The following is a 27,704-nucleotide window of genomic DNA, read 5'->3' as shown; positions in this document are numbered from 1 at the left end:
CACGGATAAGGGCTAAACCCCATATCCGCGAAAATGCTCGCGACAGTGACAGCTGACGCGAGGTAGATTGCCTTGCAGCACTTTTTTTATGTGCATGTGCATAAACATTACAATATTTCTTCCTTATAGCAAACTGCACTTGGGCGCAGAGGAGCATGAGAAGAGGTGGTGGTTTCGTGGCACATGAAGAGAACCGGCATCAGGTTATTTGGGACCGTGTTCCGGCGCTTTGAGCAGAGCACTTCTGGGCGGTGGACGACAGTTTTCAAATCTAGAAAACCGAGCTATCGCGCAAAAACTACCACATGACACTTCACCCGAACGCACTTTATGACTCGTAGCATCTCTCGCCGCTGTCGCGTGCATTTTCGTGGTTATGGGGTTATGTCTTAAGATAGTTATGGTTATAAATAAATAATGTAATGCCTTAACTTAACTGTGCCGTGTTTGTAAAGCTTCATCGATTATCATGCTAAACCTCTCCAGCGAGTTAGTAATAGCAGTTGATGAGTCGAGTTTATTGCAGTCTCTCATTGATGCAGAATATAAAGCAGTTCCATTAATGTATATATTTAATTAGCATTAAGAAGCATTCGTTATGTGTTAGGTCTTGGTGTGTTAATCAAAACGTTAATGTTTAGGTGATTGTGTCAGAACTGATGCATGTATTTCAATCACACTACTTTGGCTCTATTTTCAAGACTAAGAAGGCCAGAATTTTTTAGTAATTTGGTACATGAATGAAATATCATATTTGCTAAAAGGACCGACAGCTGCTCAGAGTAAAGTGACATGACTACACTGATGGAAAATTTGTCCATCACATTGACTCTAAAGAACCATGTTTTTTTCTTGAGAAGTGGATTTACTTTATTTCTTCATTGAAAGTCGAGAAAAATGAAATATGCTGCCTTTAGAGGCAGAAACAAAAACAATCCGGCCACGTTACCATTGATTACTTCGATTTATTAATTAGTATTGAAATATAGTTTCCTTAAATTAAAAATATTGTTACGGACATAAAGGAAAGGAAGACGAAGGGCAGAAGCAGCTTAGAGGCGTGGGAGTGTGTCAATCAGCCATCCTGACCCATGTGTTTTTCATCTGCAAATACATCTTGTACATAAGTCACCAACTCCATAACATGATGGTGCAGGTGCTGGATATTGATTCCAGTACACAGAAATGCTTTCTATGTACGTCTCTCAAGATCATTGATACTGTGACACCTCGTTGGCCTATGTGACTTTTGCATATAATTCCTTGCGACATGACACTGCGAGATTTCCACCTTTTTATCTTTTGTATGGCCACGACCTCATATTGCCATTTGAAACCGCTTTGCTTCTCGTACCATGTACTACCGTGTATGCTCCCGAAGCCATCGATTGGGCTCACATGGCTCATCAAGTGGCCCAGTCTCATCTCGCCAGGTCACACTCAAGATATGCAAGAAGCCTGCTACGACCATCGGCTTCATAATATGAAGTTTACCCCAGGTTACCTTGTGCTTCTCTGATAACCTTGTCGCCATGTAAGTTTCTCCAAAAAACTTGTCCCGCTGTGCAGAACCCTACCTAGCCTTACGCCAAGTTAGCGACGTGAACTACAAGATAGTGCCATTGCACTATGATTTATCACCAAACTCGCCGCCTGTCGACATTGTGCATGTTTTGCATATGAAGCCCTACTACTCTCGCACTTCTCCGGACTCGCGGCGAGACGGCGCTCCAGCGCCCGGGTGTCCTCTAACGAAGATGAAGTGAAGGAAGATGAAGGGCAGAAGCAGCTGACAGGTGCGGGAGTGTGTCAGTCAGCCATCGTGACCCTTGCCTGTGTTTTTCCTCTGTGAATGCATCTTGTACATGAGCCGCCAACCCCCGTAACAATATTACTCCATGAAATTGCACCTATAGGTCTGCATTAGAAAGCCTTCGTGGGGCGTAATGATGCCGTTCTTGTCTTGAGCAACTTTTCGGCGTGCTCATGCAACCGTGCAGGCAGTTTCCAGATCACTAAGATTTTGGGGGCGACATAGTTTCGCTATTTACACTTTGTCTCGGAAATGACGTGCACTGCTACTCGGCATGGCTGTTCGTATGACGTTTTTGGCGATATAGCTTGGCTTCTGTATCAACCATGCTGCAACAGGCCGCCCACGACTCAGGTGCACGCAACGAGATACCACAATATCTCATTGTAACAGCTTGTTATTTTTAAAATAGTTGAAAAGTTCGAAGTAAAAATGGTTAAGCATAAGATCTCCTGCGGAAGCAGAATAATGACAGCTTTCACAAATCGCGAGAAGGGCTGGCGGCATCATTATCGATTCTCCGGAGGAAAGGTACATCTGTGACAAGAGCCTTTCAGATAGAAAAATACCGCTTGTAAAACAACTTCCCGCCTTTGTGATTAACTACCGCAGTTACCAATGCTACGAAGGGTCGTTCTGTCGAGCCGTAAAAAAAAAAAAAAAAATGGGCCCAGCAAAATAGGTTGTCTGTTTAGTGTACAAAAACCATGCAGTGTTAGCATATTCGATAACTGTTCAGATTAATTTTTTTAAGCTGAAGTTTAAACCTCATGTACAAAATTTGGACAGGAAATAGTGCTAGGCTTTAAGAGGTAAACTTTTATTCAAAGAACATGTGAAGACGGCACCAGATGATGTCCGCTTGTCACACATTCATTTGTGCATCAGTCTATGCTTTTTTTTAGTATATGTTGGCTTTTAGCATGTTCTTGAAAGAAATTGACCAGTTTGATTATAGCATAAGCCATACCACACACATCTTAATTGCAAAGTGTTCCTTTGTGAACCAGTGGCACTTTGAACATTTCTACCAACCCGTGTGCACTCATGGTCGCGTACATGTGCGCATGTCCCCTTAACTTGGAACATACCAAATCTGGATTAAGATAGTATGATAAATGCGTCTGGCCATTCATGACATGAATAGTGCAGCATGCTTGCCACGTACATCATGGAAGCTTTTGCCTCAGCTCGTGTATGTAGACATTCAAAGCTTGATGGCACAATCTATGGACTAAAATGAATGGACATACTGCCTGAGAGAGTTAGGAATTTTTAATGTAGTTCACAGATGCATATGCTCGACAAGCTATAGTCTAGCCTTGCTTGTCCCCACAAGAATACGTCAATGAATGCTGCATTACTTACTTACTTTTGATAATGTCTAGATAATGTCTGTGGCTGTAACATGAGTGCGAATGTTATGGCAGAGTAGTGAGTGTGCCTGACTGCTCCACAAAGTGACTTAAATAAGTGGCTACTTGTTGACTCCTATGCATGAAATGGATTCCTGTGATGTGTGGAATCTGTTGGAATTTCCCTCGCCCTTGGTAACCATACTGTGTAATGGGCTGTAGTCATTTGCAACCACGGAAATTCCGTGTTGCAGACAAATGAGGCAGCACACGAGTTTAGTCTCCTAGCCTTAGCCAGATGACCGAAGTGGGCCTTTTGAGTTGCAAGGGAGGAAACGCTCATGTAGTGACTGCTGCACAGTATCAATCGCATTCCTCTTTGGCACAAAAAATTTGGTGGTACGGAGAAATCTAATTTGGGACACCCATAACTTGCACGCAGAGCAGCTATGCTCATGCCATTAGAGAGCCAGGGGAGATTTTTGTTTAATCTTTCGACACAGTGATTATTCTTCATCCTGAAAGATGACAGTACAAAGTGTCTCTCTCCACTAACATCATGTATTGTGCCACTACACTTCTTGTACAGACGAGAACTGGAAGGATTGGAATGATGTCTGATGTCAGTTGATGGTGGCACTTTGTCCCGTCTCTCTTGTGGTGCTGTTTCACACTAAAGAACAAACTATAGATTCACACCAAGCGGCCTGCCAATGTATTGTGTTCAATCTTTTCACAGCAGTCGAGCTGTTGATGGAGTTCTGCAGATGAGGCATGGAGAGTGAAGAGGTGGTCCCATCATGCTGTGCCTCCTCGCGCCCTGTGCTGGTGCACTCCAAGCCATCCAGTGTAATGATGCACCACGCGCGGCACTCGAGCCTCGACCTGCGAGGCCACCACGGGCCCGGCATAGCTCGTGCAGTCACACCGCCTTCGTCCAGCAGCAGCCACATGCCACGCAAGCCGCAGCCGCACCATCAGCGCAACTTGAGCCTTGACTCAGCCATGCGTGTGCTCAGTCCCTCCCACCACAGTGACACGACGGATCGTCACAGCTTGGCATCGGACGACAGTGGCATCTTCAACTCGGACGACGGGGATCGGACTTCTCGCGTAAATGTGGAGGCAGGCACACCTGCTATGCTACCGTGCACTCAGCAGCCGCTGGTACAAGGGGTCATCGACAAGGTCCGCTCACCAGTGTCACCACTGCAGGAGGCAAGTGCAGTAGACGCATTTGGTTCTCGCCAGCGAGCAGTATTTTCCAGTGTTGCTTAGAACACGTGGTCAGTACTTCCATCAACATAATTGATAGACACATTGGAAATGAGGACAAAAACAAACTATCAATAAAACTTCATTTGGGCCAAGTTGGTACATATTCCAAAATTAAAAGTAACAGCACCGAGTCACAAGACAGTGCCAACACACAAGATGCCTCACATAGAGAACACATGACACACAAGTACTGGCTATCAACTGGTTTATTCCTTCGGTTATCAATGCTTATAAACGCCCAAGGCAGCCTTACTGTTCATGCACAGACAACAACACTTCTGAACAAGTGTAACAGTGACGATGTGATATGACTTGTTGAAAACAATGGTAGTGTGCACATGTGCTTTACAGCTGCCTTGGCCGTTTAATATGCATTGACAAACAAGCAGTTGATAGTCTGCGCTTGTGGATGTCGTGTTTTTTCTATGTGCAGCCTCTAGTGTGTTTGCACTGCCACTTCTCATTCTGCAAACAAACAAAGCATCCTGGCCCCTATGGCGTTTGCCTTGCAAGCGATAAAAACAAAATGGGTTCATGTTCATGTGCTGATTTCATAAAGGTAAAGATATTGGATTGATGCTAAAGAACACAGGCTAATAAAGCATATGCATTTATTAAGGGCAAACCTGTGTCCACTACTGATAGTGAGTGCCGTGAAATTGCTAGTCAGTTGAGCTCCAAGGTGCTGTTCGGCTGTCTTTTCCCCCTCGTGTGATGTCTCCAGTACATGGCGCATGCGAGCAAAGCTCGGCCAGCTGCTCATGCCATGATAATTGTTGCCTGTAGTCGCTGAGCTGCACTACGACATGGTGTGTACTACAGAATCCAAAATGCACGATGATAGGTGCACTATTTGAGCCAGTGTGTCAGAACGGAACGAAACCCGGAAAAAAAAATTATTGTTGATTGGAAGAAAAATGCAACCAAAACATTATTAATTCGTTCCGAAGTAAAACCAGAAATATTTCAGTCTTTTTTCGGTTCACGGAAAAACTTGCCAATTCAGAACTACCGACGTCATGCAATCTGAGCTATAATGCATACCCCAGAATGCAGTAATTGCGCATTTTTTCAGGCGGAAATTCCTAAATTGAGATGTGCTCAAATTGTGTGTAAAAGAATTCCACCATTTCCACCAGGGTGCACACAAGTCCTTGAAAAAATAATGTGATCTGGGAAAGTAATGACACTCTCCTCCACACGTGCATTTCCTCCTCGATTCTTTTTTCCCGCCTTTGGCGCGCACTGCACCCGGTGCCATTTCTTGCTGGGGCTCTCACGGACGTGCCGCGGAATTTGATGGAGGCACGTGATTTCGTGCCGCTTGCACACCTCGATAGTGTAGCGAATTCGGAAAAATCGGGATCATAAGATAGAGAATACTGCAATAAACGTTTATCAGAAGATTAGTTTTCGAAAGCTGTGTAAATGTAGTGTGCTACTTTAAAAGCAGTTTTTCATTTCCGATGGAGGCGAGAATGTTGTAGGCTCGTGTGCTCAGATTTGGGTGCACGTTAAGGAACCCCAGGTGGTCTAAATTTCCGGAGCCCTGCACTACGGCGTCTCTCATAATTATATGGTGGTTTTGGGACGTTAAACCCTACATATCAATCAATCAAAAGCAGTTTTCAAGGAGAGCTCTACAACGCAGGTGATATATTTTTTTTTTCAGTTGATAACATGCTTTACGTTCGCATCATATATAGTTTTGCTTGTGACAACATTTATAGACGTGAACTTGTGATTTGATGGAGTCTTGGCAGAATCCCCCGCAGGGGCGTCTGCGCAAGTAGGCGTCTGATGCGTAGCGACAACCGAGCTAACGGGGAAGGGGGGGGGTTCGGCTCCCTCCCACGCCTAGCCGTGCGTGGCTTTGCCGTGTCCAGGGAAAAGGGAATCCAGGGGGCTGAGCCGACGCCAGGTGACTGGACCTATCAGGGCCCCCGGCAGAGGCAACACACCTCTTTGGCCCTGGCTTCACGTAGATGGCACCCCTGGGCTAACCCACCCAGGGGAAATGGGCAGAAGTCGCCTTTTCTTATGTCTCTCCTCTCTCATCTTCGTCTTTATTTCTTACTTTTTTATCTATCCTGTCATCTCCTATCTTCCGTTCACTTCCAAATTTCCTGGCGGCAAGGGTTAACCTTGTGTAGTTATATCTGCTTATAGCGGCGATGTATGACTGGTGCCTTCAAGTGTTCTACCTTGTAGCGCCTTCCTGTTGGGCTCAGTGGTGGGTGGTCACCATCGCCGCCGAACATCAAATGCTCCACATGGCAAAATCTTTTCCCCTTCTCATTGATCGGTCTCTGAAAAGGAACCGCACCGACGAAAGCTCCAAACGAACCGAAACCGATTGTGACCACTTCTCACACTTTCTAGTCATACACTCTCTGGTAGATAACGTCTTTGTTGCAGGACTGTCGGTTTTCATATAGCTAGAACCCTTGCTAACCTAATAGGCAAAAAGTGCGACGCAAAGGAACTGTCATCCGGTTATCTTCTTGTTGAACTAAGCCAGAAACAGCACGCAAACACTCTCCTTAAGCAGAAGCAGTTTGCCCACCTAGACGTGTTCATCACCCCCCAACGCAGTCTTAACACTGTTCAAGGCGTCATTTCACAACGTGATCTGATGCGAGAAACCGAAGCTGACCTCCTTGAAGGCTTACGAGAGCAAGGCATAGTCGCCATTCGTCGGATAACCATCAGGCAAAACAACGAAGTGGTGACGCCCCATATAGTAATAACATTTAACCGCTCCATCCTGCCCGAATCCGTGAAAGCTGCGTTCCTCCACTGCAAAGTCCGCCCATACATACCCAACCCTAGAATGTGCTACAAATGCCAGAAATATGTACATGGGTCGAACACCTGTCGCGGAAAGCAAACATGTGCAAAATGTGGTGATCATGAGCACCCAACCGAGAGCTGTACTTTCACGCAGAGTGCCCTAACTGTCACGGGCCATACGCAGCGTACTCGCAGACATGTGAAATTTTCAAAAAGGAAAGGTAATTATCCAGATAAAAGTAACGGAAAACATCACATTCTCTGAAGCCCGGAAGAAGGTCTCACTCTTCTCCGGAAGATCGTACGCTGTCGCAGCGCGCTGGGAGGCCGGGCGGCGTCTAGCAACAGTGGGCACGCAGTACAGCTTTGCGGGTGCGCGCACATCTCGGCCCCCCAACAAGCAGCTGCAGGCTGCACCAGTGTTCGAAGTTCCCCAGGTCAATCTTCATCAGACCCCAGAGACAACACAGACAATCCAAATCTCCCAAGTCAACCTCCATGAGACCTCGGGTACGACACAGACAACTTGGAGGGCACCTGTCCCTCTTGAGAAACCCCCATCAGCCTCCAAGTGTTCACAGGGAGCAATGGATGCGACACTTGCATCCTCAGCGTCTCCGATGCTCACGGAATCCCTCCTAGTGAAGTGGAGCCCAATATAACGCCTCAGAGGGAAGAAACACCCTCCAGTCCAGGAGCCTGGCAAATGCGGCGAAGTCTGGATAACCCTCCTTCCTTTCTTCATTATTAAAAATGGCTGCCGAGAGTATCATCTACTGGAACTACCGAGGTCTACTGAAGAACCTGGATGACATTTATGAAATACTTGCGCAACACCAACCTAACATACTTTGCCTGCAGGAGACACACCTGAAGTCAACACACACTAACTTTCTAAGAAGATATGCGGTATACTGAAAATGCCTAGGCATGGCACTGCCCATTCATCCGGTGGTGTCGCTATCGTGGTGCAGAAAGTTCTTCCTTCTTAAAGCCTCACTCTGGTTACTGACTTAGAGGCAGTGGCAATACGAACCCTTATCTTTGGACGAATGACAATGTGCTCAATATATATCCCTCCAGTTTACCACCTGTCTACTAAAGAGTTTGAAACTCTCGTGGACCAGCTCTCGCATCCATTCCTCCTGGTTGGAGATTTTAATGCGCACAACCCCCCTATGGGGATGCAGAACAGATTCTCGAGGCTCCCTAACCGAAAGCTTCCTCTTGTACTCCGGCTCCTGTATATTTAACAAAAAAGAACCAACATACTTTAATGCAGTGCGCAACTCATACACAGCCATAGATCTTGCTATCGGCTCCCCTTCACTCATGTCAACCACAGAATGGTCTGTTATTCATAACCTCTATGGAAGTGATCATTTTCCTGTCTGCATAAAACACACAGGAAGTACAAGTAAGACGACTACAAATGTATTCAGGTTTAGAGAACAGGATGCTGACTGGACAAAATTCCGAGAACTTACAGAACTGTCGCGTTCTTCTATTGAAAACCTAGACATTGATGACTGTGAAGCATCGGTCGTACTTCACATTGTTACGCAACATATAAAGTACAACATATGAAGTATTGTTACGCAACATGTTACGCCTTGTTTGCGTAACAATATCATACAGGCCGCAGAGCAATCGATCCCAGAGACATTTGACAAGACGCGAAACAAACGACGGCTCTGGTGGAATGCGGAGTGCAAAAAAGCTTGTGAGAACCAAAGCAAAGCTTGGTCGAAATTTCGCAGGTACCCTACAGCTGACAACCTGCTGAATTTCAAGCGTGCAAAAGCAAATGGTAGGCGTATCCGACGGGAATCAAAGCGGCAGAACTGGCTGTCCTTTCTCTCGTCAGTTAACTCCTACACTGATACGCATAGGGTGTACAACAGAGTAAGGGCACAACACTCATCCGGTCCCTCTCGTCAGTACTGCTGGTGATACGCTGGAACACCAGGCAGATGCCATAGGCCAACATGTTGAGTACCTTCAGTTCAGCTCATTATACAGACTTCTTTGACGACCCAAGCTTGCTGAGGAACGTAAGCCTATTCGTAATAGAAGGCCATCTGTTGGAGGCTACAATACTTTGTTTACCGTAGACGAATTGAAGGCAGTGCAGGCAACATGTGGCAACTCGGCAGCAGGCCCAGACAAGATTACATATGACATGCTGAAACACTTGCATGAACACACGCTTGATGTCATTCTCTTACTGTTCAAAAGCGTATGGTCCTCCGGGCGTCTACCCAAGCCTGGAAAGAGGCAGTTATCATACCCATCCTCAAACAAGGAAAAGAAGCCGCACTTGTTGGTAGTTATAAGCCTATTGCCCTGTCTAGCTGTTTGTGCAAAGTATTTGAAAAAAATGGTAAACCGCCACCTCATGTATTACCTTGAATATAATGGCCTCCTTGACCGTCGTCAAGCTGGATTCAGATCAGGTTGGTCGACAACTGACCAACTGGTAGCATTCGAATTCTACGTCAGGGATGCCTTCATTTACAAACAACACTGCCTTTCTGTATTTTTCGACTTGAAGAACGCTTATGACACGACATGGCGTTATGGCATTCTCCGTGACTTGCAATCTCTTGGAGTGTTGGGGAACATGCTGAATACAATTGAAATCTACCTCTCTGAACGTATGTTTGTGGTTCGTGTTGGAAATGTCCTTTCAAAGCGGTTTACGCAGGAAAATGATGTCCCCCAATGTGGCATTTTTTGGTTGCACACTATTCATCGTAAAAATGAACTCCATAAACAGTATACTGCCTAAAACAATCTCCTATTTTGTATATGTGGATGACATTCAGATCAGCTTCAAATTGTGCAACCTAGCTATCTGCGAACGTCAGATTCAGTTGGCAGTAAATAAGCTGTCAAGCTGGGCAGACAAAAATGGTTTTAAGTTTAACTGTGACAAGACTGTTTGCCTACTCTTTTCAAAACTACGTGGCAAAAGGCCATCCCTCAACATTTCAATGAACGGACACACCATTGCTACTAAGAAGGATCATAAATTTCTAGGTGTTGTGATGGATGAAAAGCTCAGCTTTGTCCCACACATCAAGCAGCTGCGACTGAAATTCTTGAAAGCCTTGAACTTGTTCAAGATTCTCTCGGTGTCAGTCATGGGCTACAGATCATGACTGTCTATTAAACCTTCACAGTAGTGTAGTGCTCTCAAATATTGATTATGGCTCGGTTGTATACAAATCAGCATCGAGATCCGCAAGATGCTCGACCCAGTGTATCACCATTGGCTTCATCTAGCTAGTGGTGCTTTCCGAACCAGCCTAACAGTCAGCCTGTATGTTGAGACAGATCGGTGGTCATTAGAACGATGACGGCAGCTCTCACATGCATCAAGTATGCAACAAAGGTGCTTTCCCACGTCGACCACCCATCTCGCGAGCTATTGCAGGATACATCGAACACCCACCTGTTTTTGAGGCGACCATCAGCTACGCCAACGTATCCCATCAGAGTGGCCTCACACTTTCAAAATCTGCATATACCCGTCTCCAATCTTTAACTAGGCTCCCACAAGGACACTGTGGCACCATGGGAAATGCGGGCTATCAATTGTGATTTGTCATTCCTAGAGGTAGGAAAGTAAGGCTTCCCAGTCGCAATCGATCAGCATTTTATGTACTTGCAGGCAAAATAGAGGTGTGCTGAGTACTACACTGATGCTTCCGAATCCTCTACCGTCGCATGTGCTGCATATGGGCCAGCGTACTCTGAATCTGCAACTATGAATGAACATACCAGCATATTAACTGCTGAGTGCTATGGCATACTGCTAGCTATAAGGCACATCTTAAAGAATAAAGATCCAGCCTCCACCATATACAAATTGCGGGCTATCAATCGTGACTTGTCATTCCTAGAGGTAGGAAAGCATGGCTTCCCAGTCCCAATCGATCAGCATTTTATGTACTTGCAGGCAAAATACAAGTGTGCTGAGTACTACACTGATGCTTCCAAATCCTCTACCGTCGCATGTGCTGCATATGGGCCAGCGTACTCTGAATCTGCAACTATGAATGAACATACCAGCATATTAACTGCCGAGTGCTATGGCATACTGCTAGCTATAAGGCACATGTTAAAGAAGAAAGATCCAGCCTCCATCATATACACAGATTCCCTCAGTGCAGTGTCTGCGTTGTCTTCCGCAAAAATGCATAAAAATCCAGTGACTAATATTTTTCTAAACTGCCTCATGTCAGCCTACAGATTTTGTTAAACTTCATTACAGTTACATTCTCTCTCAGAAACCACGCATATTCATTTAGTTATTGGTAGCTTTTTTTTTTTTTATCAAACACGCTACCATCTAGATGTTCTGGTGCCGTAGTGGCTTGATGCTCAGTTAAAGAAGCGCGCAGGTCGTCAGTTCGAATTCCTCTTTTCAGATGTTTTGCTTTTTTTTTTAAAGGGAATGCTGCAAGAATATCATGTCACTGTCTGCGGTGGTTGTTAGACAGCCCTACCATGTGGATTTCGTGGCGCAGTGTCGTTGGTGTTCGATTTCGGTCCGAATCGCGCCATTTTATTTTCTTCTCTCAGTATTGTTTCAAGTATTTCATCGGGAATATAAGTACAGCCGAGCCCCGCTACAGCGAACTCCGCTTCAACGAAATTCCCGCTACAACGAAAAAATTCACGGTTCCCCGCCAGCAGCCCGTAGGAGTCAATGCATAAATATTGTCCCCAGAACAAACACTTTTTCTTCTGCCGTCCCGTTTCAACGAAATTTCACGATTCGATTCGAGGCTCAGATATTTATCGCTATACAGTAAACCTAATCTTTAACATTTTGATGCATTTTCAGAACCTGAAAATATGGCGACAAAGTCGAAAACACACGTTGGCATCACCAAAGACCACCGCTGTTAAGCAAGCATAGGTGCCACCATTGCTCGTTAACGATGCCAATGAGACTGCCCCAACTTTGTCCCTGGCATAAGCTTGGCAGTCTCATTGCCATCGGTATCAAGCAATGGCGGCGTCCATGCTTGCTGAACAGCGGTAGTTTCTGGTGGTGCAAACACGTGTTTTAGACTTCAACGTATTTTTGGGTTCTGAATATGCATCAAAATATTAAAGATTGAATTTACTGTATAGCCACAGACGATTCGAAGCTGAAGCTCAGTTGCTTAGTTCATGGTTTCCTTCGCGCAGCTGCTGGGTGCATCTGCGGTACAGTGCCTTTTTCGATTCCTGTGTTTATCATTTTGTTCGCCCGTGGCCAGTGTGGTAACTAATCAAAGCGACTGTTCGTCCTCATTATCAACAAAATCAGCTAGCCGCGAGTGATGGATGATGAGAATGGCATAAAATAAGGCAAAAGTCATCGCTCCACAATACCCTGCTGCCATCTGGTCGTTTTGACAGCGGACAGCTAAGCTGCTGGTGTTAACGTGTTAATGAAACTGTTTTGTTCGTTCACGAAAGTGCTTGTAGTCATTGTTTCAGTGTGCTTTTCACCATGGCCTCGCTATGCATGAGTGGGAATTGCGTTGTGACACTGCTGGGATCGAATAAAAAGGAGTGGACACTTTTTGAATTTTGAGAATAAACGTTCCTTTGCTTTGCTAGTTCAGATCGGCTATAAATTTTTTTATTTCACTTCCACGAAATTTTTGCTTCAATGAAATTTTTGCCGCGCCCCTTCAGTTTCTCGTTGTAGCGGGGTTTGAATGTATCAATTTTCTTTTACGTCCATCGTGGAATGAAGACATTTTCTGATAATTTCCGATTGATACTGGGGTGCTGGGCGAGCTGATTTCGTTGTATGTGTGCGAATTAACTATATTTTTGAACCACCACCCCAGTGGGGATTTTGGTCCTTTGCATTGATACTGTAGCTCTAACTAATAATTTGTTACATATAATGTGATGTTTCCAAATCAAGTTTCCAAATCAAACTGTTCCACGTATTTTTTCGTGTCGCTGCATAAAGGCGACATATGGGCTGATGCCAAACATTGTGCAGGTCAACATAGAATGTGTTGCAACCCCGAGGGCTGTGCAGTTGGACAGTATGGTTAAGTCCCAAATCCACAATACATATGACTATAATACAAGTAGCTCCTTCTTTGGGCCTACTTCACCTGAAATCACACACACAGACTTATTCGTGGGATCAAATCGGCTCCTTCAAAGAAGGGGATATGCACGTTGTTGTCGTTTCATGAATGTGTGCTATTGCTATGCAAACGTTGATAGATATTCGAGCTCTCTAAGGTGCAGTAAAGTAGGCACCCGCACGGTAGTGTGCTCTTTGTAGCTGCTTTCCCATCCTGAGACAACGCTTCTCCTGTGGGAGCGAAACATGTTCTGTATCGTTCTCGGTGATTAAATTGTGAGCGTGCCGAAGTCGTGGGCGTGGCCGGTTGTCTGGGTTTGCTAGTGTTTGCTGGTGCGGGCTTGAGTAAACCACAAGGCGTGACCGAGTCAATGAAACGAGTATGCAAGAATAAACGTGCATCTAGCAGCGTCAGTGTGTTCTACGATGAGGGAAGGTGCCGTAGGGGGTTCAACATGGTCACCTCGTGCAGCAGTAAAAAAAAAAGCAAATAAAAACTTCTCCAATCATTTCAGTAAGAGCACTGCACCTCGAAAAATTCACATGGTAGGGCTAACAACTGGCACAAACAGCGATGGAGTTTTCTTATAAAAAGCAAGATTACGACTCCTTAAAAGCAGTAACGTCATTATTGATGCATTTCTATAAAAGCAAAAAAATAAAAAGACGAGATTCGAACTGACTACCTGCGCCACAACTGCATCTGCAACTATGTGTCACCCGACTGCACCATCAGAATAGCTAAGCAATGGTGTCTAAAGTGACTACAAATTTACGGCAACGGTTTTCTTTCAGTTTACTTTTTACTTTTGCGATAGTGGTTACGAACACCGGTGGCAACGGACAACTATGGTGCTGTGCATGACTCGTGTTGTGATCTCATACCAGCTTTCGCTATAAAAAACAAGTGAGAAATTTTGTGTCAGTACACCTGTAACAACTGCTCTCACAGTACGCATTCAGTGCTACTAGGAGACGCGCTCAGCCGTATTATTCTTTACAGCAGGGTTGAGGCATGCACCATGAACTGAAGCACGCTAGCAGTTCAGAAGGTGATGCATATGAGGCCTGATTATGCTATTACTATCAGCTCTTAAAGGTGAAGCTCAAGCACAAGTTCTCTCACCCTGTAAGTGCATGTGCAGTCAAAATAATTTTTTAGTAAAAATGAGAATGTGCATGCTAAGGATCACATTGTGTGAGCTGCTGAGTCAAAGCACAGCCAGCTAGTTTTAAAGGTGGGCAGACTGATTATTGTGTGCAGGACACCACACCGATGCCATCAGGGGAACGACTCGTACCTAAGGATCTGCTGCTACGGTTGTTTGAGTCTACATTGTTTGACATGCCTCTTGCCATAGACTACCTGTTTCGTTCAAAGGAGCCAGGGGTGCTTGCCTACTTAGGTGAGTGTCCTTCTTATGCATGCGAGTGTACTTTGCGTGTAGCTCAAACGCTGGTGCTCTTTCATCCCACAGGCAACAGAATGTTCAGCTTCAGTGATGCCGACGTGGACTTCTACCTGCCTCAAATCGTTAGCATGTACGTGCATCACAGTGACATAGCAGACTCCCTGCGGCCCTACCTCGTCCAAAGGTAGTTCATTTCTTCACAGTGCAACTGTATCAATGCTCAGGAATTTCTTGAGCACCTGTATTCTAAGGATGTGTTGTCCTTAATTATATGGTCATTAATTGTAGCACCTGTATTGAATGCTCTAAACAATGTGCTTGCCCGCAGGGGCGCCTGCGCAAGTAGGCGTTTGGTGTGTAGCGACACCACGGACCCGAGCTAACGGGGGAGTTTCTACTCCCTCCCACGCCTAGCCGTGCGTGGCTTTGCCGTGTCCGGGGAAAAGGGGATCCTGGGGGTTGAGCCGACGCTGGGTGATTGGACCTTGAAGGCCCCCCGGCAGAGGCAACACACCCCTTTGGCCCCGGCTTCACGTAGACGGCTCCCCTGGGCTGACCCACCCAGGGGAAATCGGCAGTCGCCTTTTCCTATCTCTCTCTCCCTACATCTTCGTCTTTTGTTCTCACTTTACATCTTTCCTGTCTTCTCCTCACTTCATTTTACTTCCAATTTTTCCTGGCGGCAAGGGTTAACCTTGTGTGGCTATCCAAACTAGGGTAAACCATATTGGGTTATAGTAACTGCGTACTGCTGGCGTTGCGCAGACATGCCCACATGCTCTGCCACGTCCCCTTGTTGGACTCCGTGGTGGGTGGTAGGCGCCGTTACCGAAAAATACACATTTTCCCATGGGATCCTCGACCCCCTCTCTAAATGATCGTGCCTCGAAAAGGGTACGCACCGACGCAACTTCACTACTTTGGTCGAAAAACAGAGAAACTTTCCCAAAATACCATGTCCTCCACTGCGAACAATCTACAAAAGCTAGAGCAATCTCACCCTTTCTTGTGGCCAAGTGCTTGAGAGAGACCATTGGAACCGGTTATAAGGCCACGAAGATGGCAAGTGGAGATCTGCTTCTCGAATTAAAAGACAAGGAACAGTACAATAAACTCTCGCACCTCGTAGCCTTTGGTAACATCCCCGCCTCTGTGAGTGCACACCGTACAATGAATACAGTGAAGGGCGTGGTATCGGACGAAGATTTGATGACACTGAGTGAAGAAGAGCTTCTTGATGGATGGAAGGACCAAGGTGTAATACATGTCCAGCGCATCATAATCAGACGCAACAACAATGAAATAGCAACAAAGCACTTAATACTCACCTTCAACTCAACCACTTTACCTGAGACTCTCGAAACTGGCTATATAAAACTCCATGTCCGACCCTTCATTCCTAATCCGAGGCATTGTTTCAAATGCCAGCGATTTGGTCATGCATCCCAGAGCTGCCGAGGGCAGCTGATCTGTGCTAAGTGTGGCACAACCGGCCACAGTGCTGATGAATGTAGTCATGATGAGGTCCTCTGTGCTAACTGCGAAGGTAGTCACCCCGCATACTCCAGAGCGTGCCCAGCCTGGAAAAAAGAAAAAGAAATAATAACTATAAAAGTAAAGGAAAATACCACATTCAGGGAAGCAAGGCAACGGGTCTCACTAACATTGGCACTGAAAACACCTTTCGCCGAAGTGGTGCAACGAGGGGCGGCACCACAAAGGCCCTTGGCATTTGCCCGGACCTCGCCTAGCGTGCCGAGGCCAATGCCACAAGCCCCTACGGCGGGAGCAGCTAGCGCTGCCCTGCCCAAATTCAGCCTGTCCACACCAGCGACCTCGACAAGCTCTGGCGGCAGCCAGGGCAATCACGAGGCCAAGGGGGCTCCATCGACCCCCAGCTCGGTAGGGACAAAGACTTCGTCGACCGAGGCGAAGTCTAAGCGACGCACAGATCGTCTAGTGCCTCGCAAGAGGCTATGGACACCAGTTCAAGCCAAACGGCGCAGGAAGCGCCGAAGGAGCGGTGAGCTTCGCTCGACCGCCCCAAAAAGGACAGAACGCCGATTACAGGGCCTGACAAAGGCCCTGTAAAATGAGTTAATCCCCGTCTTCTTTGCACACAGCACTTTTCCCTTCCTTTTTTTCACTATGGACAACATCATACAGTGGAACGTAAGGGGAATACTTAGAAATTTAGATGACGTCCAAGAACTTCTGTGTAAGTTTAATGCGAAAGTGCTATGTGTGCAAGAAACGCACTTAACTCCTAAGCACAAGGACTTCCTACGACAATATATTATTTTCCGAAAAGACCGGGAGGATCCTGTCGTACCATCTGGCGGTGTAGCCATTATAGTCGATCGTAGTATAGCATGCCAGCATTTGAAGCTCCAAACGGCCCTGGAGGCTGTGGCCATTCGAGCTGTACTTTTTAACAAACTCATTACCATATGTTCTGTGTACATACCACCGCATCAACAGCTACACAGACGTGATCTGGAATCATTAATAGATGAAGTCCCAGAGCCATTTCTGGTTCTAGGTGATTTTAATGCACACAATGTCCTGTGGGGCGATGCTCACTGTGATGCGCAAGGACGTCTCATTGAGCAGCTCCTTTTCTCTTCTAGTTTATGTCTTTTAAATATGAAGGAGCCTACGTATTTTAGCCTTGCAAACAACACATACTCCTCCATAGATCTTAGCATTTCATCACCGTCCCTTTTACCTGTTTTTAAGTGGAATGTTTTTAAAAACCCTTATGGGAGTGATCACTTCCCAATCATCCTGAGTGCGCCGAACAAAGATCAACTACCCCCTCAGGTTCCTCGATGGAAGATTGATTCAGCTGATTGGGAAAGGTATAGAACTCTTACACACATGACATGGACTGAGCTGTCTGCCCTGACCATAGATGACGCTGTCACGTATTTTACAGCTTTTATACTTGATGCTGCATCTAAATGTATTGCCAAAACGAGTGGCATGTGTTCTAAACGGCGAGTCCCATGGTGGAACGACGCATGCAGGAAAGCACGGACCACTCAGAACAAAGCATGGGCGTTGCTTCGCGATTCCCCTACAGCAGAAAACCTGGAAAATTTCAAGCGGGTCAAATTGCAGGCAAGGAGAACGCGCCGACAAGCTAGACGAGAGAGCTGGACAAAGTTTATATCGAGTATCAACTCGTACACAGACGAGGGAAAAGTGTGGAATAAGATAAAGAAAATTAAGGGCCAACAAACGTATTAAGGGCCAACAAACGTATCTACCCCAGGTTCTGACAACGTAATGTACGCGATGCTGAAGGAACTACCCTCCGAAACTAAAGAAACCCTCCTCTCTCTTTATAATCGCATATGGTTTTCGGGTGTGATCCCCTCCGCCTGGAAGGAGGCTGTTATAATTCCAATTTTGAAGCAGGGAAAGGATCCCTCTACTGTATCAAGTTACAGACCTATAGCGTTAACAAGCTGCCTCTGTAAGCTATTTGAAAAAATGATTAATTGCCGCTTACTCCACTACTTAGAAACAAACAATTTGCTCGACCCATTTCAGATCGGGTTTCGAGAAAGTAGATCCACCACAGACCACCTTGTTCGTATTGAGGCACAAATCAGAGACGCCTTCGTCCATAAACAATATTTTTTCTCTGTGTTCCTCGATATCGAAAAGGCTTATGATACAACATGGCGTTTTGGAATTCTAAGAGACCTGTCCCACCTTGGTGTGCGTGGAAGAATGTTTCACATAATTGAAAGTTACTTGTCAAACCGAACATTCCGTGTCCGTGTGGGCAGTGTTCTCTCCCGAACATTTGTCCAGGAAACAGGCGTGCCACAAGGTGGTGTACTTAGTTGCACACTTTTTATTATCAAAATGAATTCCTTGCACTTGTCCATCCCCCGCAATATGTTTTATTGTACATATGTCGACGACGTTCAGCTTGGCTTCAAGTCATGCAACTTAGCCATGTGTGAGCGGCAGGTTCAGATGGGTTTAAATAAGGTCTCCAAATGGGCAGACGAAAACGAATTTCGACTTAACCCACAAAAAAGCACGTGTGTCTTGTTCTCTCGAAAGAGAGGCATGCACTCGGAACTTGACATTCGGCTGAACGGGCAACGTCTGTCCGTCAAAGCCGAGCATAAATTTTTAGGCTTAATCTTGGACAACAAGTTGACCTTCGTACCGCACATCAAGTATCTAAAAACAAAATGCTTAAAAGCCATGAATGTTATAAAAGTGTTGTCACGTGCTACGTGGGGCAGTGACAGGCAATGTCTCATCAACCTGTATAGAAGCCTCATTCGCACCCGCTTAGATTATGGGGCCGTTGTTTATCAGTCTGCGACTCAAAGTGCTTTGAAGATGCTGGACCCCGTGCACCATTTGGGCATCCGCCTTTCTACGGGTGCTTTTCGCACCAGCCCCGTAGAAAGCCTTTATGTTGAGTCAAATGAGTGGTCGCTTCATCTGCAGAGAACTTACATGTCCTTTGTATACTTCCTGAAGGTGAAAGCAGACAAGAAGCACCCCTCATACTCTACTATTAATGATCTGTCGAGCTCCATTCTGTTCCAAAACAGGCCTTCAATGAGGCAGCCCTTCTCAGTACGCCTGAAGGGTCTAGCTGAAGAAACTGGAGTGTCACTTGAACACAGTTTAATGGCTCCTGTAGCATACCCGCCACCGTGGCAGTGGCAGATTATAGACTGTGATGTGTCGTTCCTAGAAGTTACAAAACATGCGCCTATTGCCCATATCCGAACATACATCTGGAACTTCAACACAAATACACACTTCCTGAGTTCTTTACAGATGCCTCTAAGTCCAACTCCTCTGTGTCCTACGCTGCTGTCGGCCCATCCTTTTCGGATGCTGGCCCTCTACATCCAAGCACAAGTATCTTCACAGCAGAAGCTTACGCGATACTTGTGGCAGCTAAACACATTAAGCAACTACAAATACAAAAAGCAGTAATTTATACAGACTCCCTCAGTGTTGTAACGGCTCTGCGCAGTCTTAAAAAACAAAAAAACCCTGTCCTCGTCTCACTTTACTCTATTTTATGCACACTCTACAATCTCAACCAACGTGTTGTAGTGTGCTGGGTGCCAGGGCACCGTGAGATTCAAGGCAACGTAATGGCGGATCAGCTTGCTGCATCCGCCCACGAAAGCACCGCCATTACACCCACATCAATCCCGGCCCGTGATCTTAAGCCGTCTCTCAAACGAAAACTCGGGGACTACTGGCAGAGCAAGTGGGATACACACACACAAAACAAACTACACGTTATCAAGCCACACCTTGGTCATTGGCTGCCAGTATCAAAATCGCGTCATACAGAGGTTATACTAACGAGACTCAGGATAGGACACATATACACGACACACACATATCTTTTGTCTGGTGGCGACCCACCATTGTGTGACAGATGCGGTGAACCATTGACCGTCCTTCACGTGTTAATCCAATGTAAACACTTAGAAACTATAAGAAAACAGCATTTTCCATTACCCTACCGACAACATATACCTTTACACCCTTCAATGTTCGTCGGTAGGGAACCGCTTTTTAGTCACAAATCATTATTAGCGTTTTTAAAGGAAATTCATAATTTTCATATCATATACCCGGGCATACCGTAGCACGACCTCTCTAGAGAGGTTTTTGCTGCGGTGGCTACACAGGAAAGCACTTGCCTCACGGCCCTTGCACGCAAGGGTACTAACGTGTGAGGTACTTGTGCTAATGCCATACATGTCCACCATCGTTTTTCATTATCACCAACTTTTGTCACCTATTCACACCATGCACACCTTTCACGGCATAGTCATGATTTTATTACTTGTATGTTTTTACCCGCTTTACTGCGAGGAATTTTATGGCCCTTATACAGCCGCTAATCACAACCATTGTCCACATTCCTGTCTCATGAACTGGCGCTCTTTGGCCATCAAATGGCCCTTGCGCCAAAAAACACCATATATCATCATCATAAACAATGTGCTTGTGGACCCTATTTCAAGCATAGCAAGTGAAAAAGCATAAATTTGCTAGCAGGAATGCTTTGGCAGTGACCTTATACTTACTGAGCCAACGGTTTATTAGAAAGGTTTATTGCATCTGAGATTAAGAAACCCCAGGCTTTGCTGAACAGTACTTATACAAACAACTTTACTGCACAACGTTGTCAAAACAGCAAGCCTTTAGTACAAAGCATCGAGTTTGTCTCTTCACAATTCATAAATGTAAAATTATGATCTAATTTTCTATACCGCACCAATCTGGATCTTCAATGTAAGCAAAATGGATGAACACGAGCGGTCTTGTCTTATCTGAGCATGAAATTCCTGTTGAAAGCTGCTAAACATGGCCTCTTGGTACCAGTGACACCTTGGGGAGTTCAATCTCTCTAAGCTTCCATCTTCTGCTGAACTTCTTCCATGTCATACATGTTTTTCTTCCCCTTTCATGTCTCATTTTCTGAGAAAAAAAATATGAGCATTCAGTGTGGGCATTTCTTAAAACAGGAGGACTGATCAGTAGGGGCCGGATTTTCAGGCAATAAAAGAGCGTGTTTTAAGCGCTAAAGACAGGCAGGTAGAACACCGTTTTAAGCCCTCAAAATCATAATTTTAGGCACAATAAATTTCTTCAAAAATTGAAATATCCCGAAACAACAATGTCAGTGACTTGTATTTAAGGCAAGAAGCAAAAAAAAAAAATGATAATATTTAAGATAGTAGAAATGTACCAACGATTGAACTCGGCATGCATGTCCCGTCTGATTTGCAATATGTGGTCTTTCGTTTTGTTGTCTAACATTGTGCGTCAAGTGTCCACTATTTAATCAACACTCTCCTGTGTCTCTTTCATTTCGTTATCGCTGGAAGGGTCTGCGCAGGAGCAAATAACCGGACCACCAATATTCCAGAAGACAGGGATGCTAGGTCTAATCGCGTAGCACGAATTTCTCCCCTATCGGTGAACACTTTAAAGGGCCCCTCAATAGGTTTGGGCCTTTCAAGCTGACAAGCGTAATGGTGCACTGTGCGCTTCGGAGCATTCCTGTTAAGATTGGCAAAATTACCTGTCACAGAAAAACACTCAAGTTCTAATGAATGCCACTTGCCCTTCTCGCCGGCATGCGCTCCAAGATCTAGGGAGTGACGTACAGCAAGGAATGGTCCTGTTTTTACGTCGCTCCTTTACGTTGACATTGGTGGGCCGACGTCGCGTACCGTACACTCTTCATCAGAACTTCATTAAATGACAGCTATATCTTGAAAAACAGATGAAAAATGTTCTGTCTCCTAGCATCCTGCATTTTAAAAGGTAGCTCATTAAGAGCGTTAAATGTGGCATTACTCCACTTGGCATGTGCAATTTGTGTGTTCTGTTGTGTAACATGAATGAGGAGTTCTTTTGTTTGTGCTAGCTGATTCATATAATTTTGAAAGGGAAGCGCAAAAATAAAGGGAAAAGAAAGACAGCCCTCTTTGTCTCTTTCTTTCTTTTCCCTGTGTCTTTGCACTGCCCTTTCAAAATCAATATTATGAATGAAAGCTGAGAAAAATAATAAAGCATGCAAACGGAATCTCAGCTTGTTATTACTTTTATTTTTGTTTTGAATAGCCTCCAGATGCTATTTACTGAACGGCCCTCGTTTAGCGTCCGCCTCAATGGACCAGTCGCTATAGGGTGCTCCACTGCTGACCTGAATGCCGCGGGTTCGATTCCGGCCGCAGCGGTCACATCTAGATGGAGGCGAGAAAGTAGATGTCCATGTACTGCGCGATGCCAGTGCACGTTAAAGAAATCCAGGTGGTGAAAATTTGCTGAGACCTCCACTATGGCATCCCTCATATACATATTCTGTTTCTTTTACATAAAACCACACTCACTACCACTGTTACTACTACTATATACTACTACTTACTATACTAGAACTACTACAGTCACCGACCGATTTTTCGGACCTGGCGAGTACCGAAAAAGAGTTTAAAAAAAATTGTACAGTCCAAAAAATTCGTTTTTGTCAGAAATATGAACATTATTTCATCAGGCAGGCTTAAAAAAGTCCATGATTCTGCCTTGCGTCATACTACACTTGGAAGCAATTTGGTTCGCCTATATTTGTGCCAAGGTGACATCATCACCCCAAATGCTCGACCAAAGCGTCACCGCGGTGGCAATCTCCGCTGCCGACAGCTGCGGGCAATCATCGTCGTCATCATCCGAACCACTCTCTGGCTGCAGCAAAACATGGCGAAGAATGTCTTCGTCTGTGGGCTTCGCGCACGAAATTGTCATCGTCCGCACGAGCGAAGTCTTTAAATAGGGAGTTTTAGAATAACGTTTGCAGGCGTTGCGGGTATAGCGGACACAGGACACATTATGAGTTCTAAAATTGCGTTTGCTTCCTCTAGGGAAAGGTCTTGGGACATTCACCCCGACCGCAAACTCATATGCACGGAAGCTACAAACACTTCGCGGGCCGCAATCGCCGCACGCTATTTTGGATTGTCTGTGGGAAGGCCGCGAACGGTGACTCGCGTTTTGACGCATGCGCAGCGGCAGCGACCACACCGCAAGGGCTCGCGGTGCGCTATTCTAAAACTCCCTAATGTCATCGTGGCAGGCACATTCACTCCACTACTGCGCAGATCCGCCTTCTCTGTACGGTGTGATGATGACAGTGCCGACCACTACGACTGACCAAAGACGAGAAAATGGTCCCGTGCTACGTTGTCTAAAGCAGACATGGCCTCCTAAACTTGAAATAGGACATTTGCTTTACAATCTTGGAGGCAGGAAATGCATTTTAAAATTAATCCACTAAGTTTAGTCAAGCCGGCGTAAAATTCAACGTGGCGGCGTCCATAAAGATTCGTGGCACAGCTCAAAACAAGTGATTTAGTCCGAAAAATCTAACATTAGGGGGCGAATTTGTCTGAAAAACCGTTAAAAAATGCATTAGCCCTATGGGAACCCTGACAGTGCACTTATAAGGTCCGAAATATCCAACAAGCCCGAATTTTTGGAGTACCAAAAATCGGTCGGCGACTGTACTACGGCTATTACTAATACCACATTTTGCTTGCGTTCGTCTTCTTGTCGTTGCTTCATAGCGCCATCGCCAACCCTGACAACGCTTAGCTTGTATTTGGTGTGTTGTCTCTGACCGCAGTTTGAGCGGAGCGACGTGTTTTATCGCGGTCACGATACATGATCCTTGCCAGCCTCTCCTAAAGTACACGCACCGACTGATCTACCCCACAGAAACTGGTAATACACAACAGAGAACGCTAAAAGACATCGATGGCGTACATGCACAAGTAGACTGGGGTACGGCATGCATGCGAGACCTTGCTTACGCATGTTGTTCTTGGTGCGTATGCGTCATGTGATTCTCCAGCCCCGATACCGAAGAAAACAGGAAAGGAATGAGGCTCGCGATGGCTACATGGGACGAGAGGCAAGGAATTCAAGCTTGCTTCTTTGCATCATGCTTTGGTGGCTTGTAGCGAACCAATTTGAAAAATCACCATGGTAGAACGCTTTTCATTGGGCACGCAAGAACTTCTAGTGTGTAACTACACCGTATTATGTCACCTAGAAAGGGACGCTTATAAATAAATTACAAACAAAACAAAAGCCGCGTGCACAACACATTTTTTACCCGAAGGCGGTGCAGCAGATGGGTTACAATGTTAAAGAAAACGTGGCTTCATTGACACAACACACTTTGATCTTTTTATAAGCCCATTACATTCTGTCATGAAACTAACAAAAAATAAATTACAGTTGACTGCCGATTTTTCGGACACCTGAATTTTCAGACATGCCTAATAATTCGGACATCTTCGCAGCACCGCCACGAGCCCCATAGAATCAATGTATAAGGAAGTCTAAAATTTCGGACGCTCGAGCCCCCCGGAGTTCAATTTACCGGACTTTTTGACGCGACGGAAGGTCGGAAACCACCACAACTGCATCACATGCGATTACAATCGCGTAAATGAGGGTGCCGGTCTACTGTGGCGGCATCTGTTGCTTGGACTCGATCGTTAGCGGAGAAACGCACACGGCCTCTGAGATTCCTAACACTGGCCGTGTTTATCGTGCAAGGGTGCTTCGCTGACAGTCGGAAACTATCCACCCGGAAATTTTTCAGCGCCAATAAAGTTCCTTTCGCTTTAGTGCTTATGCTCGTACGTGCCACTCTGGGTTCCCGCGCAGTGCTTTCGCGAAGCGTTTTACCACTTCGAACTAGAACTAACCGTCACACACCGATTTGGTCTGGCCACGCTGGCTATCTTGAATGTTTACCAGTGCCACCTCCGAAGTACCCGAGGCACCGTCGCGCCGTTTTGTTTACGCAGCCCACATGGTGTTTGGCTAGCCTAGTGCGTGGTTGTGCGATCGTGTGAAGTGCGCTCTGCAATGCTAAGCTTAGGTGCTTCGACGTTCATCAGTAAACTCCTTTGTTCATATCGTGAGGATTTCGCTTGCCTGCGATGGCCCCCACTCCGCCTTCGTTGTCCTCGTCGATGGCATCTAAGCGCGGAAAACAGTACCGTCGGTTAACGATAGAGAAGAAAGCCGCCATTATTAAGTTAGTGAAGAGTGCCCCGCCGCGGTGGTCTAGTGGCTAAGGTACTCGGCTGCTGACCCGCAGGTCGGTTGCTGACCCGCAGGTCGAGGGTTCGAATCCCGGCTGCGGCGGCTGCATTTCCGATGGAGGCGGAAATGTTGTAGGCCCGTGGGAGATTTGGGTGCACGTTAAAGAACCCCAGGTGGTCGAAATTTCCGGAGCCCTCCACTACGGCGTCTCTCATAATCAAATGGTGGTTTTGGGACGTTAAACCCCACATATCAATCAAATCAACATAGTGAAGAGTGACTGATCGCAAGCTGACGTGAGCAAGAAGTTCGGCATTTCCAAGCAAACAGTTTTCGATTTCCTGAGGAACAAAGACAAGATCTTGGAAGCGGCCGAAAAATCGTCTGGTGCCCAAAAGATGAATGCAAGCCAAGGTGTTCATCCAAAGGTTGAGGACGCTCTCGTCGTGTGGCTTAATTCAATGATTGCCAAGCGGTTGCCAGTCTTGGCCTGCATCTTGAAACAAAAAGCGGAAACTCTCGCGCTTTGAATGGACATCACGAATTTTAAGTTCAGTGATGGATGGCTGAGAAACTTTAAGCATCGGAATGACCTCGAGTTCAAGAATATGTGTGGCGAAAGTGGCGCCGTCGACAGTGCAGTTATTGCGCGGTACCGCAGTAGAAAACTCCAGTCTTTGTTGCAGCAGTTCTCTGCTGACAACATTTTCAACTGCCACGAAACTGGCTTGTTTTACAAGCTGCTGCCGGAAAGAACACTCTCTTTTGCTGGTGACGCATGTCATGGTGGCAAGCATAGCAAAGAACGGCTGACCGTTCTTGTCGGCAGCAACATGTCTGGCAGTGAGAAACTTCCTCTGTTAGTAATCGGGAAGTCCAAGAGCCCAAGGTGTTTTAAAGGGGCAACGCTGCCAGTGTTATACGAAACCAACAAAAAGGCGTGGGGAACGCAGCAGTTCGAGAGTTATGTCCGCAGGTTGGACAGGAAGTTTGAACAACAAAACAGGCGTGTTCTTCGTTGACAACTGCGCTGCTCATGGTCACATCAATAACTTGAAGGCTGTCCAGATGGAATTCATGCCGCCCAACACGACTGCGATCCTCCAACCGACAGACCAAGGCGTTATTCGTAATCTGAAACTTTTGTACCGTTCACGTATACTCAAACGCATGGTGCTGTGCTCGGAAAACGGGAAAGGCTACAGTGTTGACCTTCGGTCTGCTGTCGGAATGCTTGCGGACGCATGGAAGGCAGTAACGCAAGACACGCTTCGCAACTGCTTTCGGCACGCGGGCTTCGTACTCGACACAGAGGTAGCAGACTTGCCTGAAAAAAGCAACAGCGTGACTGACTTGTGCCCTCTCATGGATGATATTATCAACTACCTCCGCTCTGCTGGTGCTTCCATGCCCACGAAAATAACTTTTGTGTGGTTCGTTGATGCTGACAATGAGCTCGACTTCTGCGCAGAGCTAACCGACGACGAAACAGTCAGTCAGGTTATGGCGGATCGAGACGACTCCAATGTCGAAAATGAGGAACCAACGCCTGTGCCACCTACGACCGCCGAATTGATGCGAGCACTGATGACGCTGTCATTGGTGTACAGTGATGACATGGCCCTTGCTAAGATCGAGGCGAATGTGATCACATGCAAGCGGAACGCCGTTCAAACAATGATCAACAAGTTTTTCAAGCCACTGCAGCTCTAACACCAGCTGCCCTGACGGCACCCGCTGTAGGCTGCATGCATTTTTTTTTAACGGCTCTTTTCAGAGCCACCCCACTGATGCTTTGGAGAGTTCCAGAAGTCTGGTACTTCGACCTTGACCCTCTTGATCCGAGAAATATCACTGAAATGGTGCGTTTTTTGCTTGCATTGAGAAATATTAGCAAAATGGTACGTTTTTTTTTTGCTTGCATTAAAAATTATCAGTAAAAGAATGTGTTTTTTTTATGTTTGCATTGATTTTTTTGGACTGCCCGAATTTTCGAACGGTTTTTCGCTCCGTAGAGGGTCCGAAAAATCAGCAGTTGGCTGTATTAGAAAAAATATATATGAAACAACATTCTAAAGTCTTAATTACCTTTGCGCAAAGAGGACTGTTCAGGCACTTTCATTTACGAATGCGAGTTTTACCATGAAATGCTTGACATAGGAACTTTAACCGCACTTTAATTCGATGCGATGACAGTAATTCACATCCCAGTTGTTACAGCTGTCATTTTTTAGTAATGGCTTAGGACAAACCTTGAAGCTCTGTTCTGTATTTTTTCATGTTTGTCATTGAAAGACATATGACAA

General features: G+C 45.8%; 1 protein-coding gene across 4 annotated transcripts in view; it reads left to right on the top strand.

Moving 5' to 3' along the window:
* fwd (phosphatidylinositol 4-kinase beta fwd) overlaps positions 1–27,704 on the top strand; it is a 123,384-nt gene that overhangs the window by 2,681 nt on the left and 92,999 nt on the right. For 2 of the 4 annotated variants that reach the window (XM_075894734.1, XM_037426318.2), the window contains 3 exons: positions 3,911–4,386; positions 14,616–14,757; positions 14,830–14,947. In XM_075894734.1, the coding sequence (XP_075750849.1) occupies positions 3,943–4,386; positions 14,616–14,757; positions 14,830–14,947 (704 nt within the window). In that variant the 5' untranslated portion in view covers positions 3,911–3,942. Of the gene's footprint in view, positions 1–129; positions 204–3,907; positions 4,387–14,615; positions 14,758–14,829; positions 14,948–27,704 lie in introns of all 4 variants that reach the window. The other 2 variants (XM_075894735.1, XM_037426319.2) reach the window with 2 other exon arrangements.

The sequence above is a fragment of the Rhipicephalus microplus genome, chromosome 5 (assembly GCF_043290135.1).
Source record: "Rhipicephalus microplus isolate Deutch F79 chromosome 5, USDA_Rmic, whole genome shotgun sequence".
NCBI lineage: Eukaryota > Metazoa > Arthropoda > Arachnida > Ixodida > Ixodidae > Rhipicephalus > Rhipicephalus microplus.
The sequence above is the reverse complement of the archived record's forward strand: the minus strand, read 5'-3'. Positions and strand labels throughout refer to the sequence as shown.